Source organism: Siphateles boraxobius, unplaced genomic scaffold, assembly GCF_051911475.1.
Source record: "Siphateles boraxobius isolate OS27281-9 unplaced genomic scaffold, OSU_SipBor_1 130, whole genome shotgun sequence".
Lineage (NCBI taxonomy): Eukaryota > Metazoa > Chordata > Actinopteri > Cypriniformes > Leuciscidae > Siphateles > Siphateles boraxobius.
Genome location: NW_027508734.1, coordinates 25980548 through 26001754, shown reverse-complemented (window position 1 = coordinate 26001754; position 21207 = coordinate 25980548). Strand labels below are relative to the sequence as shown.

General features: G+C 36.8%; 1 protein-coding gene across 2 annotated transcripts in view; it reads left to right on the top strand.

The window, feature by feature from the left end:
- The window catches only part of fto (FTO alpha-ketoglutarate dependent dioxygenase), a 569808-nt gene that overhangs the window by 42184 nt on the left and 506417 nt on the right, over positions 1-21207 (top strand). For both annotated transcript variants that reach the window (XR_013203652.1, XM_077228927.1), the window contains exons 7-8: positions 3320-3439; positions 21031-21155. Coding sequence is in view for 1 of the 2 variants with exons in the window: in XM_077228927.1 (XP_077085042.1) it covers positions 3320-3439; positions 21031-21155 (245 nt within the window). In the remaining variant the exon portion in view is untranslated. The remainder of the gene's footprint in view (positions 1-3319; positions 3440-21030; positions 21156-21207) is intronic.

Sequence of the window (21207 nt, the reverse complement as noted above, 5' to 3'; positions counted from 1 at the left end):
GATTAAAATAGCGCTACCGCAGAAATAGGTTAAATTAAAACGGTGTTTACAAAGTGAAGCATTAAATACAAAGGCAGTTAATAACAGCAGCAGTAAAATATTGTTTTTTAGTCACTGTACTCAGTGGTTTTCAGCGAATGCTTGTGCACTAATGCATAATTTCTCCTGTCCTTTACTCAAGCCTGTTAGCTTGCTGGGTAACGTTACCTCCATTCCGTTCTCTTTTTATAGCATTTGTCTACTAAGTTTTAATTGTTTTTCAAACACGATCTACTGCGGCTCTACATTCACACAATTGTTTTCAGTCTTTCTATATTTATTTAATCAATTTATCCTTATATTATATTATTTTCTATATTATATATATAATATATATTATATTCTTTATCCTTATATTCCTTATATATAATTAATTTTAAATTAAAATTAAATGAATTATATATTTTAGATGTTTTTAGTTTGTTTTTAGTTCAGATATTCACATCTGAACAACATGTCTGTGTAAATTTGTTTTAACAAAAATTTTGTTAAAACATAATATGTTGGATATCATTTTTTTAACAATAATCATGTTTGTCAACTTGCCATCAGCAATTATCATTAAAAACAATGCAAATATTGATATTAGTAAAACTCAATGTGTGGCTTTTGCACTTTTTAAAGTACACTTTTATACATAAATACCCTGATTTACGGTTTTATTTAGTTATAATAAAAAAAAATCTAATTTAATTTCTATCCGATTAATCGATTAATCGAAAAAATAATCGTCCGATTAATCGATTATCAAAATAATCGTTAGTTGCAGCCCTACCTGCTAGTGCTTTCACTGGACTGAACGAATGTCAGTTTTTATTTTTACAAATATATTTTCATATTTGTATATTCATATTTTCCATTAAATGTTACAATGAAATTTTTACATTGTCTTCACTTTTTTTCTTTTTTTCCATCTATAATGTAAGGAAACTAGCTATATGTGCATTTTATTTATAATTTAGACATTTTTGAAATAAATTGCAACTTTTATTTAGCAAGTATGTTTTAAATTGTTCAAATGTAACAGTTAAGACATTTTATAATGTTACAAAAATATATCTCTCATCTATGGAACTTTGTATTCATCAAAGAATCATGACAAATGTTAATAAAATACTAATATGAAGCAACACAACTGTTTTTAACATTTATAATAATGTGAAATGTTACATGAGCACCAAATCGGAATATTGACACTGAAGACTGGAGTAATTGCTGCGAAACATTCAGCTTTGCAGAATATAAAATATATTCAGATAGTAAAGTTTTTTTTATATACTGTTTTTATTGCATTTTTGATGAAATAAATGCTGTCTTGTTGAGAGACTACTTTCAAAAACATTAAAAAAAATCTTACGGACCCAAAGGTTACTGTATAATGTAACTTCATAAATTCTTAAACACTTTTTCATAAACACAACAACAGACAATATTGTATCTAAAATATAAGTTACTCATATTAATTCTTGTTTATTGGACGGTAATATTAAAACAATGACAACTGTTCTTAATATTTCATGATTTTTTGTTTTTAAGTTTGTTGTTTAAAATATTTTGTACTTATTTGCTCCAGATCAAACCGGGCAACTTTATAGTAAAATTCAGTGAAGAGATGTAGTGGATGTTCTGGATGCTGTTCTGGTGTTATGTTGTCGGCATGTTGTTGGCGTGTTGTTTAGTTGTAACTCTTAGCTAAGGCGCAGAGGGTGTCTGTTGTTTGGAGAATGAATTTTGGAGCAGTGCTTTGTTCGTAGCTTGTGGGAGGGCAAATGTGAGGTGCTTACATTTACATGTGGGGCAGACACAGATACACACGTGCACGTGGCTACATTAAGCATCATTAGGAGGGTTAACTCATCACTTCAAAAGAGTCAAAGATGGGGAGATTCCCAGAGGAGAAAGGCTGAGAGCCTGTGGTGGATTCTGTTGCTCCCTATAGAGAGAGAAAGTGAGAGATTGATAGGATGAAGAATGAAAGCAATGAAGTAAAGAAAGAAAAGGAAGTGTGTGTAGGTGCGATGTTTTTGGCGTGTGTGATAAATCTTTACGTCTCTCCTGGGTGTAGCGTAGCAGCAGACATAAACAAAGGAAACAAAACAACAAACAGGAAAACAGGAAATGCAGATGTCATCACCCTCCTTCCTATTGTGATGACACAGTTATGATCAGCGGCGCACAAAAACGCAAAGATGTCAAGTACAAAGAAAGTGGCTTGTGCATGTATATGGTTACAGAGGTGTGTGTGTGATTTGTTCTGGATCTGTGTATGTGCGGCTACCTGCATTCCCTTGTTAGTGTGACCTTAGCGTGGGTGTTTAGTTTTGAAAATCACTCTCACCGCCACATACAAACGCCCTTCCCCCATCTCCCCACCTCACTGGCTCAGGTGACTAGCACACAGTCCCCTCTGCTGCTCTATTCTGCTACTAAATTGCACCACTGATGGATGGATGGAGTTTGATAAATGGATGGACGTCTGGATTGCTGTTGTTTCAGAGCACGCTGATATAATACAGTACACATAGGCCAGAGAGCTGGATAGTGAAGAATGACTGGAGCACAAAACATTTTTGTCCAACAACCACATTTTACAGACTATCAAACACACATGACTGCTGTTTTTTCAGACATTGTTAAGTAGATGTCAGCTGCTTGCTATGGTTTGACCTCTTGTTCAAGGACTGGACTTCACCGGCCTAGTTTTCAATGCTTTGGAGTTTGTTTTTGGTCCTTTTTAAATGGTCCTTGTGTTCAGAAACCAATAGTAGTAACAGCCCGATTACTGTAATGAATGGTGGGTCCAGACACAAAGGTATATAACTTATTGGTTGATATTTTTTTTTCTTAGTTGTTGAGGGAGTTCAGTGAGTGAATATTATAATTAAAATGTGGTAATACATGGTTATTCAACGTGCTTTACATAGAATAAATCATAACAGATGCATAAGAAATAAAAATAATTTCCAGTTAAATCTCATTTAATGTGCAGGTACAACTTAAAATAAACTAATCAAAGGTTGTTTTACCTGTAAAGTAAAAACACTGTAAAATAAAAAAAAGAGCCACATTGTTTGAGCTGTGTGTAGTGTCAGTTGATCAACCAATTGTGTGAGTTTGGGCCAGAACTACCCATTTGTCCAAACAATGGGAGACATAGGCCCGATTTGGCAAACCTTTTTAAGAACGCTCATTGTTTTTGCAGTTCTTTTTAGGTGTCTCTAGCGGTCTGGAAATGAGACACTGCTGCTTTAACGTCTTTACCCTGTGTTGCTCCTTTCAGGTGGAGTTTGAATGGCTGAGGCAATACTGGTTCCAGGGCCGGCGTTACGCTCGATTCTGCAGCTGGTGGACTAAACCCATGGAACAGATGGAGAAAGACTGGAAGGAAATGGAGCGAATGGTAAGAGTGATGGAATGAACTGTAAGCAGGCCTGTACAGAATCTGTGCCCAGATTTCTCCTCAATTCAGCTTCTGACATTCAGCTGTACATGTGCATGTTTGTTTATGAAATATTTTGGCTAATTTAATTATGCTTTCAGCTACCAGTACAGTGTTGTAATCCCAGTACTGCTTAACACATTTTACAATATTTAAACCCGCAATCCTTGTGGTAAATGTGAAACAAGTGTTCATATTCTGTGTGGCTGGCCGTAAGACAAAAATCAGGGACGTGGAGGAAATCTGTGTTAACACCATCACCACCTAGTCATCCAACCTAGTCCTCTTTTTCATTAATTTTTTTTTTAGTTTCTTTGTGATAATAAAAGGTTAATTTCACAACTGTCAATGAGTGGTGAATATAGAAAATAAGCTATATACAGGGCCCAAAACACTCGCCAAGCGCTAAATGCTAGTATATGAAATGGTGTCAATCGCCAGTTGGTCAGTAACATTTTTATGAACTGAATGTGAACAACCGTGAATGACGCTTGGGACAGTTGACGGGCCAGATTAAGCCTTTCCAATTTAAATATTCAAGCTCAAGAAGAGGCGAAAGGGAACTCAATTCGTTATGATCCATGGATTTGTTTTTGTGTGTGATGGTTCTTTATGAGTCCCTTGTTTGTCCTGCCCAATGTTCTTCAGAAAAATCCTCCAGGTGCCGCAAATTCTTTGGTTTTCTTGCATCTTTTGCATTCTTGAACCCTTTCTAGCAGTGACAGTGTATAAAGATGGATCTCAAAATCCTACAGAGGAAAACTGAAGGACCGGTACTCAAACTATTACAGTAGGTTTAAACATTCACTGATACTCCAGAAGGAAACACAGTTCATTAAGAGCCAGGGGTGAAAACATTTGAACTGTATGAAGATGTGTACATTTTTCTTATTTTGTTTAATATCATATTTTTTCATTTAGTACTGCCCTTTGGAAGCTACAGAAGAAACGTGCCTGTTTCCCAGAATACAAATTAAGTACAATTTACCTTGATCTTCAAATTCAAAAGTTTACACCCCCCAGCTCTTAATGCTTCGTGTTTCCTTCTGGAGCATCTGTGAATGTTTTCACCTTTTCAGGACACTGCCTGTCTGCATAGTCACCCTTCTGCCTGCAGATGACCCCAGTATCTGATGCTGGAGAGGTTATTTAGGTGATCACAGCTGATCTGTTTGACACATGTTTGATCCATATGTTTGTGTATGTGTTGAGCACACAGCTCTGCTCTCAGTGCTATAGTTACTTTCAGTAGGGGGCACTGTTGTATCATCATAGTCTGTCTGTCTCTCACTCTTTGAGCAGTAATCACATCTAATGTGCTTCTGGGGCTAAGGACCAGCTCTTGAGCTAGCCGATGTGTGTGTGTGTGTGTGTGTATGAAGGGGTGAGACAGTCTCAGGCTCACTGTGAGATACCGGTCCTCCTCCTGTCCAGAAACACAATTTAAGTGCGCTGACATCCACCCATCAAAGATGTAGAGTTTTGTGTTTTTTTTCTCTCAATTATTTAATTTCAGTATATAGAAGTTAAATGTAAAATTCGAGGGTATATATATATATATATATATATATATATATATATATATATAAAAAAATTGTTTCAATTAATATTTCAGAAATATCAAAGGTTTTTTAAAAAATGTTAACGCTATATTACTGCGTATGTATTATTTGTCACAAGAATAAAAGCAACTTCCAATAGTATTCCAACTTTTTATCACATTATATCATATATTTTGTTAACCCAAATAAATCATAAATGAACAGGAGAGGAAAAGGAGAATAATTATTCCATATTCATTCATCTAAACATTAAAGACATTTTTTAACTATATATTTTTTTCTTTTCATTTCTTTTTTTATATTATTTATATTGAAATTGTGGGTGCCTTTTACCGGAGTTTAACCTGATCAAGCTATTTTCTGAATTTTATTAGTTGTACAAATATTAAATTTGTAGGATTGTTAGAGCTTGAATTAATAGCTCATGAATGTGAAAGCACTTATAAATAAATATTCATTTGAATTCCTAATATCTGATATTTTCATGGCCGATTTAAATTCATTTGAGTATGATTTCGAGAGACGGTCATGGCATTTAACAGGGACATGTGTTTATCTAGATTCTAGGGAATTGTCTCGTTGGCCTTCCTGCACTTCTCTTGATTTTTCTGCAGTCTGAGCAGGTCCAGGGTTGGCTGGTCTGTGTGTTTCTCTGTGTGTTCACCCTCTTCCTGCTGTTTATTAAAACCGCTCCTCTCCCATGGGGGTTTTTCTCTTTCGTTTTTCCTCCTTTCTCTTTCTTGTGTCTCCCTCTCTTGCTCTTCAGGCTGTTGTGATGCAAATTTTCACCCCTCCATTTGAATGACATCCTGATAAAACAAGTCTCTCTTTCCCTCTCTCTGTGGCTGCCCCCCCCCCCCCTCCCCTTTCTCGCTCTCTCTCCAACCTGTACCTCATGAATTAATGTGAACTGCTTAATGGAAACAACATAGGAGAAATGGTGGAAAATAGAAAAGAAGAAAGAAAAGAATAAAGAGCCATTTAAATGTGCTCTGATAAGATGAGGTAAATGTTATCAAACATCAGGTCTCAGGTCCTCTCCTCAATTTCTCTCTCTCTCACACACATACACACACACACACACACACACACACACACACACACACACACACACACACACACACACACACACACACACACACACACACACACACACACTGGGTGAACGTCGGGTCCCTACAGAGAAGCTATCGTACTCCTCATACACCACTGACATTTATTTAGGCTTTTACCAGTGACACTTTCTTTCTCTCCCTCTATCAGTCTGTCTATCCTGGCACAGGAGAGATAGTTGGCTATATGCAAAATATTTTAAATACCACCCAGGCATTTTTTTAAATTCTTTTCTTTAAATTCAGGGCTGAGAGTGAGACGGGTCTATTAACAATATCATGGGTTTGTTCTGGTTTTTTTAGGTCTAATTTGTCACTTTTTCCACTTCTGTCGCTCAGAGCGTCACATCAAAAAGCTTTTTTCCTCTCTAACTGCATCTATTCTGTATTTCTTTCACGTACGCCATCAAGTATTGTGTGCTGAAACATTTATTTTCAGACTGAATAGAAGCTATTATGTGTTTATGTGAACAGTGAGCCGTTTAGATGCATCTTCCGTTCCTTTTCGCTGGTGTTTGTGTTGGTCTTTATTTGTGTGTGTGTCGATTCATCCACAATGACTGTTTCATAATTTCATCCTCTCCGTCCAATGAAAGAAACCGAGCGAGCGAAAGCGAGCAATCATGACTGCAGGGGTCACCATTGAAATCTGATTACGTTATTGACCTAGCGTGCGCGTGTGTGTGGCAGACAGGAAGGTAAAGACCTCTCTCCCCAGCGAGAGAGTGAGAGTGAGGGTCAATGTAAATGTTATTGCAGTGTGAGCTCATTTGATCAAAGCCACTGAAAGGTTAAGCGAATCCAATCTGGTTTAGTGTGTCTAAGGGTAGGGGGTGTATATGTGTGTGAGGGCAGCGGAGAGAGAGAGAGGCGGACGCAGTGAGGGGATTATCGTATAGCCGCTGAAATGCTGGATGTGGTGCAGAGCGCTTCTCTCTGTCTCTAATGCGTTTAGACAGCAATTGGCCTTAATAACCTTTATTGACTTCACTAGGTCAGTGCCAAGGATCTAATTATTCAAGTGTATCAATTTCATCTAGTTTAGAGCTGCCTCGTTCTGATAATTATTTTAAGGTCGACCGGGGCAATTAATCTCTATTCACTTATTTGATGAGTTTGTAAAACATTATAAATGTCATCATAATAATATTCCAGAATGCCTTTCGCAGGGCCACTGTGGATTTCCCTATGTAGATCTTTTCAGTTTTTTTTTTTTTAATTTGTGCATCATGTGGCAGTTATACATTATAAATTGTGTATGTATACTGGATTGATCAATCATATACATGCATATACATATGTGCATGTGTGGGTTTTGTTTGTGACTGTAACTTTTATGGTTTTTGCTTAATATGTAATTAAAATATTCAAATATTGCTTTAGATATTGTTATATATCATAATGTAAATAATGATAATAATATGTATACATAATACAAATAATACCATATGTTGCATAATAAATCTTTTGAGTATTTTCTAAATCAGCAGTCAGACACAAAAACAAAGGCATGATCCCATGATCGGGCCATTTCTTTCGCCTTTGAGCAGTTGTCTCTTGTCAGATCAAAATGAACCACAGATCTACAGTATTTACCTGTGTTTCTCCTTTCAGCTCGCCTGTTTTAAATAACATCAGATATTACCTCCCAATTTCTCTTATTATACTCATAAACTGTAAATAAAAGGTTTCTAATAAATTTCACAGTAAGGGGTGGTTTTTATTGGAGAATGAGGGGAAAAATGGGAAGAAAAGAAGCAGGAAAAGGGGGGCGAGCAGAAAAACACTACAGTAGAATTTGCGGGCAAAAGGTATTTATGATTCCCTTTGAAGTCCTTATTGAACAGGGTAAGCTGAATTTTAGCAGGCCGTCATAGTGGGGAGGGTAAATACTTAAACCCCTTTAGAGAATTTCATGTGCTGATATGCCACTTGCAGGCTGTGTGTTTGTGTTTTCTACCTACAGAGAGAGAGTGGTCGCTGGCTTTGTACCTGCATACAGAAGCTTTTACAGAAACTTGAGGCAGGCAGGGAGACTGGTGGGTCTGTTTGTGTGTGTTTTTGGTGGCAGGGATGGAACGTTTAGGAAGAAATAATGTTTGACCTTTTTTCTCTTTTTTTTAATTTTTTTTTTACACAATACAGACAATTAATTACACAATAGTTAAACACAGTCGGCTAACAGACAAAAATGGCACGCGCTATATCCCACCAACAATGCTGAAGAATCTATTGCTGTGTTGATATAATATTTTGAGGTGTAACTTATCACTGGATTTGCCAATGGTTGCCAGATTAGTTGAGTAAAATGTTTTAGACATGATGTTTGGTTGATAGTTTACATGCTGTTACATGCTTCCAGAATAAGCTGCAGACTAGGCCAGACTTCATGTCAATTTTGTCTGGTTTTAAGACCCGTTTATACAAGATCCTTAGTCCTTGATATACTTTTTTTCACATGCATATTTAATATCTTTACTTATTAAACTTGAAAACTGTTCATCTTTTGTAACATTTATAAATGTATCAACTATGAATAAAAGTATTCCTTTCTTTAAAAAAAAAAAATGACTGACCCCAAATAAGCTAAGGCTTTCTACTTCTACTTTCTACTTCATTTCTACATTCTTCAGATCTATTAGCAGTCAACTTAAAAATAAATTTAAGAAAAATACACGCTATTTTAGTATGCAGTATTGTTTGTTTTTATATGGTTTTCATATTCATATGGTTTCATATCCCCACAGATTTCAACAGGCTTGGAATGACAGTCATTCCCAAACTTTGACCATGTTTATGTTCTAATTTTGCTCATTTGATTGTTTTCAGTCAGCAATAAGAGTGTACTTCATTAAACAAATTCACTGTTTAAATACATTTCCACAAAATTCCACCAATTTCAGCCCAGAAAATGCAGAAAAGAAAAAGATCCGCAGAATCTGTCTGGGTGTAGTTTTCAGTATTGTCGTGTGCAGGTGTGTGGTTATGTGCAGATGGTTCAGTCTTGTTCTGCTGGTGTTGAGTGTATCTCGGCGTGTGCTGGAGCAGATGCTGTCTGACAGCCGCTGAACTCTTTGAAGTAGATTTTTTTATTTTTCTTAGAAAACCAATAAGTGCTTCATAATGTCTGATCTGTCTTATCTCCCGACACCCTCCTCACACTCTCGGTTTATTAAGTGCTTTGTTTATTTATTTATTTTACTCTGCAGTTTTTCCGGCTCGCTCCTTGATCAGCAAGATAAGTGGCTGAAGAAAGAGGAATAAGATCTGGAATTACAGACCGTGACTGATTAATCACTACTGTGGATACACACACACAAACACCGCATATATGTTTCATTAAATTCTACAGAGGAGCACAGAGGTGCACAAAACTCAGTTTACTGCCAGTCAGGTAGAGGTCGACCTTGTTTAGTAGATATACATCTTTGTATATAACTAATGTTTCTGTCTCTCTCCCAGTGTTAATTATGACTACACATTTTGATTTAGTTTAGTCTTTTGACTAAAATGCCATTTAGTTTTAGTCATATTTTAGTCATCTGAATTGTTTTAGTTTTAGTCTAGTTTTAGTCGACTAAATACCATAAGATTTTAGTCAACTAAAATTTAATGGGTTTAATTTAATTGCAAATTTTAGAGAAATGCTTAATTGATGCATTACAAACTTATTATATACTCCTGTAAAACAACATCTACCTGTTAATATGAATGATATTAAGGTTTGAACATGCGATACAGACACATATTTAACACGTCTTAATTTATCTTAAAATTAAATTAAACCACTTCTCATAAAGAAACAAGAACATGGTCTTTTTTAATTAATGATCCGTAACTTGCATACAACATTCTTCATTGTTTCAAGCAGACAAATGTATTTGTATAAATTAAATGGAGATTAATTCTTATTAAAGCTATTAAAGTTATTTAGTCAAGAGCATTGAGTGATTTTCTCTTTTTCGTGTGTTGTGATTAACATGATGGACAGCAGCAGGTTTATTACACTGCTGTCACTTTAAGGCCGAATGCACGGACCCACACTGATATACCTCCGATATTCTCCCAACTGTTTACGTTCACTTAAGACATAACTGACTGTGTTTATGTGAATACTCGCCAAAACTGACATTTTGACATACTTTTGTGTATTTGTCCGTTCAAGTGCGAGAATACACGAAAGAGAGCTCAATTCAGTACTCGTTCACTGCCTGAGAGGCAGCTTTCTGTGTGCGCACATGAATTGAGCTCTCTTTTATGTTATCACACTTTTTCAGATTTATCCATATGTTTGCTCTCTTTCTCTCCGACGTTGCATTTTTTAATGTTTTATGATAAATTTTTTTTCTCTCGTTTTTATTCGTTGATGATTTTTGTCATAGTTTTTGGCATTTAAAAGTAGTTTTTATTTAGTTTTCGTCAGGGGAAAAAATGTCATTGACAAAATTGATGACGAAATATTATTCGTCAACTAAATTAACACTGCCCTCTCCTCTATCTTTTCTTTTAATTCCGTAGTCACCAGGTTGGCTATCATGTCAGGGCTCTTAACCGAGTTAAAGCACGGTTCAGAACAATGAGGGGAAGAATGGGAGATCCTGATGCCAAGCCACTGTAAAATTGTAGGATTCGCTTGAAAAATCGCAAAGAAAGAAAGGAATTATAGAGAAGATATTGCCGATAATCGAGAGGTTTTAGGAGAGAAGGGAGAGAAAGAAGAGGATATAAAAGGAGACACAGAGAGAGAGAGAGAGTGTGTGTCTCCGTGTGAAGACGTGCTACGCAGAAGTGCAGTCTGGTGGCTGATGCATACTAAGAAGTTGCAGTCTTTGTGTTTGTTTTTGTGTTTGTTTGTGTTTGGACAGAAGTTGAGAGCGAGGGATGACACTCTGGCTGAGATAAATAGACACAGATATGTTTGATCGTAAACACTCTCTCCTTCTCCAAGGGGAAATGTTCCTGTAGAAATGTGTTCTGATCCCCTCGTTTTCAATTCTGTCTCTGCGTTCGCTCTCTCTCTCTCTCTCTCTCTCTCTCTCTCTCTCTCTCTCTCTCTCTCTCTCTCTCTCTCTCTCTCTCTCTCTCTCTCTCTCTCTCTCTCTCTCTCTCTCTCTCTCTCTCTCTCTCTCTCTCTCTCTCTCTCTCTCTCTCTCTCTCTCTCTCTCTCTCTCTCTCTCTCTCTCTCTCTCTCTCTCTCTCTCTCTCTCTCTCTCTCTCTCTCTCTCTCTCTCTCTCTCTCTCTCTCTCTCTCTCTCTCTCTCTCTCTCTCTCTCTCTCTCTCTCTCTCTCTCTCTCTCTCTCTCGCTCTCTCTCGCTCTCTCTCTCTCTGCCTGTTTAATATGATGCGGTGGAAAGTGGCAGACGATTTTGGGATTAGAAAGCAAATTCAGCATCTTACACTGAAATGAAGCGGGCTTGACCACAAGAAAGTCAAATCACATGTTATTGGCGAGGACTTTTGAAATTGTAGCAGATTGGTTCTGAATGATAACACGCATGAATGCTTCAAGCCTTCTGATCTTCGATTTGGAATCAGTTGGATCTTTAGAACTCATGAAAATCTACTAAGTTACAAAATGCCTTTGATTTTTTTTTATTGTATTGAGTGTAAATGATTAGGTATAGGTAAAATATTTTAAATTTTAGTCATAATTTGAGAATGACTCCATAAAGCTCATGGGCATCAGAGGTATAACAGTATATATCAGAAAAGTAACATAACATTTTACCGTCATATCTTTTTGTATACTCTTACGATTATAATACATTATAACACTTTACAATAAGATTTCATTAGTTAACTACATTAGTTAACATAAACAAAGATTGAACAATTCATCTTCTGCATTTATTAATCTTAATGTTAATCTCAACATTTACTACAAATTTTTTTTTTAAATCAAAATTTGTATCTGTTAACATTTAGTTAATGCTTTGTGAATTTTTTTATAAACTAATATTAACAAAGGTTAATAAATGCTGTTAAAATATATTGCTCATTGCTAGTTTGTTTAATTCATTAACTACTGTTAAAAATGAGAACTTGTTATAGTGTTACCACATTATCATAATCCTCACAATGGAATAAAGGATAACTTTTTGTTTGGTTTGTTTGTTTGTTTATTTTCAATTTTCATACGGATACTCTTTCAATTATTATTAATAATTATAATAATAATAATAATTATAATTATAAAGAAATAAAACAATAATTACACAGAGTAATAATATAATAATATTGAATAATCACAGAGTAGTTGTTGGAAAAATCATCTGTATCTGTATTAGTCATGAAAAATCAATATTGGCATTCTTTAAAAGGCTTAATAGAAAGTGTTTCTGATAAAATGAATTAATTCACATTTGCCCGATTTCACAGGCTTAAGCCTAGTCCCAGACTAAAATGCACATTTGAGCTATCTTAACTGAAAGCAACTTGTACTGACCCATTTTAAAATACGTCAGTACCATTGTTTTGTCTCAAGCTGCACACCAGTAATGTTTTTTTTTTTTTTTTTTTTTTTTGCTAAGGCATGTTTATTACAGCTATAATGTCCTTATTTAACAAAAGCCTACTCCTGGCTTTATCTAAGGGCGTTTTCACACCTGAAAGTCCGCACCAAGGTCCGAACCAAAGTTCACATTTTGATACATTTTATACTTTCAGAAAGTTTTGGTTTGGTTTCACACTGCAATTATGCGAGCGCACTAAAGAACTTTACGTGACATACTTGCGTCCTGTCGTCATCATCTATGTGGGCTGCATCTCGACATTGATTGGTTTGTAAATGGACGTGCGTCTGACGTCAGCGTGTTGTCAATGCGGTGGGTAACTTTGACATTATGAATGAACAGACGCATATCGTTGCAACTGTATTGTTATTTTTATGGCATAATTACCTGCAGCACCAACTATACACAAGGCTAGTTCAAATTCGCCAAATGAACGTCCTCGTCGTGCGAACATTTTATCGTCGCTGGCAGGAAAGGAGGAGAAGACTGCAAGCAATAATGCGAGCTCTTTTTTGTGTGAATTTTTTCCAGTTGACTTCTAATTATGTCATCAGACCATACTTCAATTAAAAACCTTGTCTCCTCCTCTCCTCATGTGCGTACGGCTCATTTTTCCTGCAATCTTCTGTTTTTTCGGCTATGCGGGAACCACCGGAACTTCCTGTGAAAGGTCTGAAAGTCCGAACCATAGAGAAATGCTTTCACACTAGAAACGAACCAAACCTTTGTTCAGTTTGATCCGGACCGAGACTACCTCTTTTCGTCGGACCAAATTTAATCTGTTTGGTCTGGACCGTGGTCCGGGGGAGGTTTCACACCTGCAATTTTGATTCGGACCAAACTGAAAAGTCCGAAAGTCCGGACCAAACAAGGTAGGTGTGAAAGGGCCCTTTAAGCCTTGTTTGTGAAACCAGGCCATTATGTTATGAGCCAATGCATTATGAACGGGCCTTATGCCTTATGGTGAGAAGGTTTTATGCTTTTATGAATAAGTTTTGCTTGTACGGGCAAAAAACATTATTCTCTGCTCTTTCCTATGTTGTACTCAATGTGAGTGTCTGTTTCTATCTGTTTACCCACTAATAACATACTTGCATGTCATAGTGAATGATTCCTGCACATATTGCTTAAGGCATTCTAGCTGGATGCATTAAGCTATCAGATTTTGGAAAGAAAATTATTTTATTTGTTACACTTACTCATATATACATATAACTAATGCAATGGAAAAAATGTGTCCTGCTATACAAGAGCCCTCAGGCTTCCCAAAACCACTGATGCATATTACTTTATTCACTTCACTACTGATATTTTCAGCATTTAGATGACATAAATTACACAGCAGTGTATCCTATAACATCATAAATTGTAGTCGGTACAATTTGGGTCGGGTTTCTTTCTTTTAGCGGATAGTCAACGTTAATCGTTTTTCCCAATGTCACATTTCAGCCACCGTAGAAAAAAGACGTGTAATGAAAATGGCTTCAGGTCTATGTGATGGTAATCTCTGCCTAGAGTTCACATTCTTTAAGTGCTGAAAATGAATCTGTGTGGAGTGAGGAGAGAGTAAAGTTTTGGCCTCGCTCCCACTGCCAAAAGCTTTCACTGGCAGGAGGAACGTGGGTACAAGATACTAATCTCTAATCTCCAATCAGCAGGCAGATCCAGAAGGAGATGGAGGTGGAGAGAGATGAGGCATATGTGTATGACATATGACTTGTTTGTGTATGACAGAGAGTGGAAGTGGGTATGAAGTCACAACGAAAATGATACATTCAAGAGACAGAGCTTTGGAAACCGCAAAAGTAATTCAAAGACATTTGTGCAAAGCTGGATTTCCAGCAGCCATTATTCTTCAGTGTCACATGATCCTCAGAAATCATTCTAATATGCTGATTTGCTGCTCAAGAAACATTTTGTATTATTAGCAAGGTTAAATAGTTGTGCTGCTTAATATTTTTGTGGAAACTACATATTTAATGTAATGGTGGTTCTATGAAGTGATTGCAGATAAGTCCATGATGTTACTAAATTACTTTTTTTCATGTACTATGGTTTTCCAAGTAACTTCACAGACCACCAAAAAAAACGTTTTTTCCATAAACATGATATTACTATTATACATTTATTTGATTTATTGGTAAAGTGTTTTTCTAGTCATACTGTTTATTATTATCAGTGCTAACTTGTACTTTTTGTGTCACTTTTTTTTTTATCACTGAATATATTGAAAGTTTTTTTTAATGGAACTGCTTTGCAGGTCTGTAAGATCTGTGAAGCTCATATTACATACTGCAAGAATGGTAGAATCATTAAACTCTCAATCTCTAGACACATTAGGCAGCAGATTTGGTGTTTGGAGATGTTATCAAGTGCTTTTGGTTACCAGTCGCCTTTTTAAAACTTTCCCACCTAAAAGAGACTGACAGAGAAAGAGCGAGAGATAGACAAACTGAGGCAGAGAAAGAAAAAAAAATCACAAAGCTTTTAGCCTTTGCCTCATTAGCTCAAGCTAGAGGACTCACAATCCCCTGCACAAAAGCCTGTGGCCCAACAGAGCTGCCCCACAATGCCTTCAAACGCTCTCACTTGTTGCGTATGACTCTTCAACAGCTGGGTTTCTATTATCTGTCCCCTTCTCTGTCCTCGGACACATTGCTGTGATGTTGGGAACACATTTTTCTAATGTTTTACACTTCATATAATCCATTCTCTCAGCGTGCTGGCTCTGAGGGGAGAGGTAATTGATGAGCCTCAGAGAGATCAGAGGGTCAAAGTGGCTGAAAGGCCAATCTCACACACACACACACACACACACACACACACACACACACACACACACACACACACACACACACACACACACACACACACACACACACACACACACACACACACACACACACACACACACACACACACAGAGGCATGTATGTATATATTGTTTCTGCTCTACACTTTTAACATGACGTGTGATTCCGTCTTCACAGTACTCTGCTGTAGTTGTACTCTTACAGTGCTTCAGTGCTTCGACTGGGGTGAGGACCATCTGTCCCGGACATAACAGAACTCCCCCCAAAAACATGTCCCTCCAGCAACAGAAAGTGAGATATGTATCTGTGCATGGGCACAGAAGGCCCCAAATAACAAAAAAATGTACCAATGAAGACAAAATGTATTCAAACCAATTTTTTGGTTGTCAAAAATTACTGGAATATAGATGGTGTCGTAGTTCATAGATGGTGTGATGAATTACTGTACACCTTTGGTTACTTACTCTGCTGACTTGATAAATCCACTGAAACATAGTTGACTGCAGCTGTTAGCGAATTCATGGTCAGAGTATGTACTGCTTTTAAAGAAGACTTTGCTTCTTCACTGTTGAAGTGTTTTTTTTTATTGGCATTAAAGTTCATGTGTGTAGTTCAAATACAATCCAGACATTTCGTAGGCGCCATGTTGCCAGAACTTAAAGGGATAGTTCACCCAAAATTGAAAATTCTGTCAGTATTTACTCACCCTCATGTTGTTCCAAACCCGTAAGACCTTCGTTCATCTTCGAAACACGAATTAAGATATTTTGATGAAATCTGAGAGCTGGATCATTCCTCCACACTAGTCCATACTAAGGCTTCTTGAGGGATTGAACTTGCCGGCCTCAAAGTTATTAAAGACATTGTTAAAATAGTCCAAGTGACTACAGTGGCTCAATCTTAAGTTTACCAAACGACGAGAATACTTTTTGTGCGCAAAAAACACACAAAAATAACGACTTTATTTCAACTATTCATTTCCTTCTCTCTGGGCCTCGAGTCAGTTCACAAGTTTAACAGCGTATGATCTGTTGTTTTACGTCACACGCATCATCCACATGACCAGCGTTGGCCAATAGTGAGCCTACGTGTGACTTAGCTCTACGCAATTACACTAGTTTAACTGACTAGAGGCCCAAAGAGAAGGACATGAATAGTTGAAATAAAGTCGTTATTTTTGTTTGTTTTTGCGCACAAAAAGTATTATCGTCGCTTGATATACTTAAGATTGAGCCACTGTAGTCACTTGGACTATTTTAACGATGACTTTAATAGCTTTTCGAGGCCAGCAAGTTTCAGTCCCTGAAGAAGCCTATGGACTAGTATGGAGGAGTGATCCAGCTCTCAGATTTCATCAAAAAATATCTTAATTCGTGTTCCGAAGATGAACGAAGCTCTTACGGGGTTGGAACAACATGAGGGTGAGTAAATACTGACAGAATTTTCATTTTTGGGTGAACTATCCCTTTAACACTGTCATGTGACCTACAATGCTAGTTGTGTCACTGTTCCTCAACACTGAATATTTGTCTCCTGTGGCCTCATGGGATAGTAAATAGCCCATCGGCTCAGAATCTTATCGGAAGAAATATTATACACCTACTGTTTCATGAATACTTATTATTCACAGTTAGTTTCAAGCAAAGCCTGCATAATTTGTTTGTAGATGACGTTTATGTCTTAATGCAATGGATTTCTATACATGTTGCCCCAGACCTGTATGACATTCTTTATTCTTTTGAGAAAAAAATATATTTTAAAGAATGTTGGTAACTAATCTTTTAAAATTTATGAAAAAAACAAAACAAAAAAACCCCCAACATTTATAAAGTTTTAAAATGATATCAGGGTGAGTAAATTATACATTTTGGGTGAACTCTCCATTTAAGAAATAAGATTTAAGAAATAAGTTTAATGCGCTTGAGATTTAAAATGATCTATGACTGTATGAAACATACACCTTCATTAATTGATACACTAATGTCCATCACATCTGTCCATCAAACTGAAAAACCTACTCGCGGAAATGAAAATTGATTTATTTACCTTGTGTTTATCACATTGCAAATGTTTTACAAAGTCATAAAATACTCTTTAGTACACTAGGTTTTCTAAAGAATGCCCCCTGGCTGCTATGTGTTTTAAGTTCTCATGTCATACGTTATCTTAGTGTCTCCTGTCTGATGCTAGCTGTTCAGGTTTCTGTAGGTATTTTGGATGGCCTTTCTGCTATTGGTTGGCTGGTGTACCTGCCACATAGTCCTGGTGAGTGTGCATGTGTGTTTATACTTCCCCTCTGTTAGTGTGGGGTAACCCATAGTGTGTTTCCTTGTACAAATACACACAGCCGCCTCTGTTAGTCGCTTACCCTCTGTCTCACCCTCTTCACTGTGGTCCTGAACCCAGGAGCACTGCACAACATCACCCAGCTGACGACAGCTACCGTCATTCAGGGGTAAACAAGGGCACACACACAGATAAGGTGAGCATATATTGGGTGGTAAACGCAAGTTGGTTGTGTAAATTTCTCTCATCAACCCACCTTGTAAACATAACACATAGTCTCTCTCTCTCACACACACACACACACACACAGACACACACACACACACACACACACACACACACACACACACACACACACACAAACACACACACACACACACACAGACAGACGATCATGAGTCACTGTTGTTGTGTGATCTATGTTTAGTCTGATGTGATTCAACTGACCTTGTGACCCCATAGTCAGAGTTAGTCTTGGCACACTCTTTCACCCAGCGCTTTCTTAGACAGGATGACTAACAGGTAACAACCGCTGACAGGTAATGCTTTAGTGAGAGACAGAAGTGCTGTCTCACGGATGAACGAGGGATGAAAAGAAATAAAGAAAAGGAGATCGCTGTGAAACAGTTGAGGTGAACCAATGCTGAGAGCACTTTTTGCGTATGCTTTCTCACCTGTCAATCATTTTAGCTCCTGCTACTGAGGAAGACCGCGAGAGAGGGAAAGTTTGGCATTTTACATCTTTATAAAATAAAAGAAAACTCATAAACATTATATCTAAAAATATTTGTACACATTATTTTTGAATGTATCTATTTATTTTTATATACTGAAGGGGTGGATTTACAAGCGGCTCCTCTTTTGTTAAAACCAATAGGAAATCATAGTTTCTTAAATCTATTGCAAATATCCTGGTAATAATGTTACAGGCAATGTCTTTATTTGGTATCTGAGAAATAACTAAGGGTCTGACCCATGTCAGGATTACCGTAACAGTGCCAATTGTTATTCTTTTTTTCAGCACCATTTACAACACTCAAGTTTGCTCTGTGTGGATGTATTTTTCTGTCCAGTGATGTGGTGTGTCTCAGCCTTGAAAGGATATCGCCTATGTTTTAGTGGTGTGTTCGCAGGGGTTGTTTAGGAATGTGACCATGCCAAATGAATGGTCTCCAGGGGAAATCAACAGTCACCCAGTTGAGAAGTGGCCTTTTGGGATTTCTGACTCTCCTCTGATGCTTATTATAGTTGCTTACGAATGAGAACGTGGTATATAAGGTCACAGATATATTCTTTAAATAACCGTCGGCAAGTGGGCCAGTTTTTGCGGTGTGTTCCACACGTCGGCTCTCGTCTGGCTCATGTCGGCAGCAGTTTGCTCGATTCGGTATGTTGAATCGGCGTCGGGCCGTCAGTAAGTGTAACTCTGATTGGATGGTCAGTTTAGCAAACGAATAATAATTCAAAATTAAAGCGAAAGTGATGAAATGGAATAAGGAAGTCAAGACGGCACAGACAGAAGGCTGATATAATGTTATCCTACCCGAGCATACCAAAACACAAATATATTCTTAACAACTTGAGCCGCTTAAAATGAAGAAAATTATCAACAAACTGATATTCAAAATGGTAAGCAAGCACTGCTTTGTTTCTATGTACATCTCTTATATCCTTGTTCCAGTTTCTCTTTTTAAATATTGATTATAGACTATTGATACCTGCTGATATAGACAGTTAATTTCTTACACGCAAGCACAGAATGCATGTGCTAGTTTGCAATAGGCTGTAGACGGTGCTGTATGTTCAAGCGCAGCTTTTTGGTCCAGATGCAGCTGACGCAAGGCGACAACACCGTCGGTTTTCGATTTAACTTATCAAAACCTGTAGAAATGTCAACTGATCTTCCATATGCCTATAAGTATTGTTTTTTCTGTGTACTAAGTTAGCTGGATACTATTACAAATTGTCTATGGTCATTGGAGGTGTGGATAACTTTGTCTTCAGTAAACTTTTGTCAACTAATTGAACTTCAAATTTTACTTCTGGTCTTCATTGAACACATTGGCCTCACTTTATGGGGTCAAACTGTGTTCCCCAACTTTTCCAGTATCATTTTTTCAAAAAAAAAAAAAAAAAGTAAGGATGCAGGATAAATGTAAGGATAAATCAGTAAGGATGCATTAAATGGGTCAACAGTGGGAGAACAGACTTTTACAATGTTACAAAAGATAAAATAAATGCTGCATTCTTTAAACTTTCTATTTATCAAAGAATACTGAAACAATAGATCACCGTTTCCACACAAGTATTAAACAGCACAACATTGATCCTATTAAGACATTTGTCTTGAGCACTAAATCAGCATAATGATTTCTGAAGGATCATGTGACCCTGAAGACTTAAGAAATGATTCTGGAAATTCAGTTTTGACATCACAGGAATACATTACATTTTAATATGTATTAAAATAGAAAGCAGTTTTTTTTAAATTCTAATCATATTTCACAATAGCACTGTTTTTACTGTGTTTTTGATCAAATAAATGGTGATAAATAATTGTATAGTTAATTATTAAACGGTTATCAAATTGGTGAGCATAAGAGGGCTTATTTAAAAAAAAAAATTCTTACCAATCCCAAACTTTTGAATGGTAGTTGTCTATATTTATATATTATTGCATTAATAAAATGCTAAGTGAAAATACATTTTGTTTGTTGAAAAGCGAAAATAATTATGTCCTGCTGTTTCTGATTCTGGCTTAACCATCAGTGTTTGTAAAAGTCCTGCAGCATAAATAAAGAATAGATCTGACCTCTGACATGAAGGGAATGAATGTAAATTGATTTGTTTAAGCACTGGATAGGAGCTTGTCTATGGGATTGTTAGTAAAACTTGATTCCTTTATTTCCTTTATTTCAAGATACGAGTGGTTGTATTTCTATTGAGGATTCCCAGGGATCTTTTAAGAGCCAGAACTACTTTGTAACTCTGTGGTTTTACGTTACCATATTTGTGCCAGTCATAATGTGTTACTTAAAAGAATAACATTCACAGTCAATTTATCACAAGATGGGTAGAAAATGGTTGATTACTCATGTTTTTGGTGCAGAACCTCAAGGAAAAATAATTACATTATAAAACAAATACAAAACAATCATACTGACCCCACACTTTTGAATTATGCAAATGTAATAATTGACTGACTGAAACTGACCTCGTGTCATTTGTAGTTTGAAGTCACACCTGAATGTGTTGTTTGTTTCCAGACTCAGCTGCTTTTGGCTGTGGTTGAGGATGAGAACACGACACAGGAGAACAGAAGAGAGATTGCCGACATATTGCTGAACGCTCTGACGGACAGACAGCAGCACAGACAGACGTGGAGGGACAGGTATGTGCCCATGTGCTAAACTCTTGTGTTTAATGCCACATCTTCAGTGAAC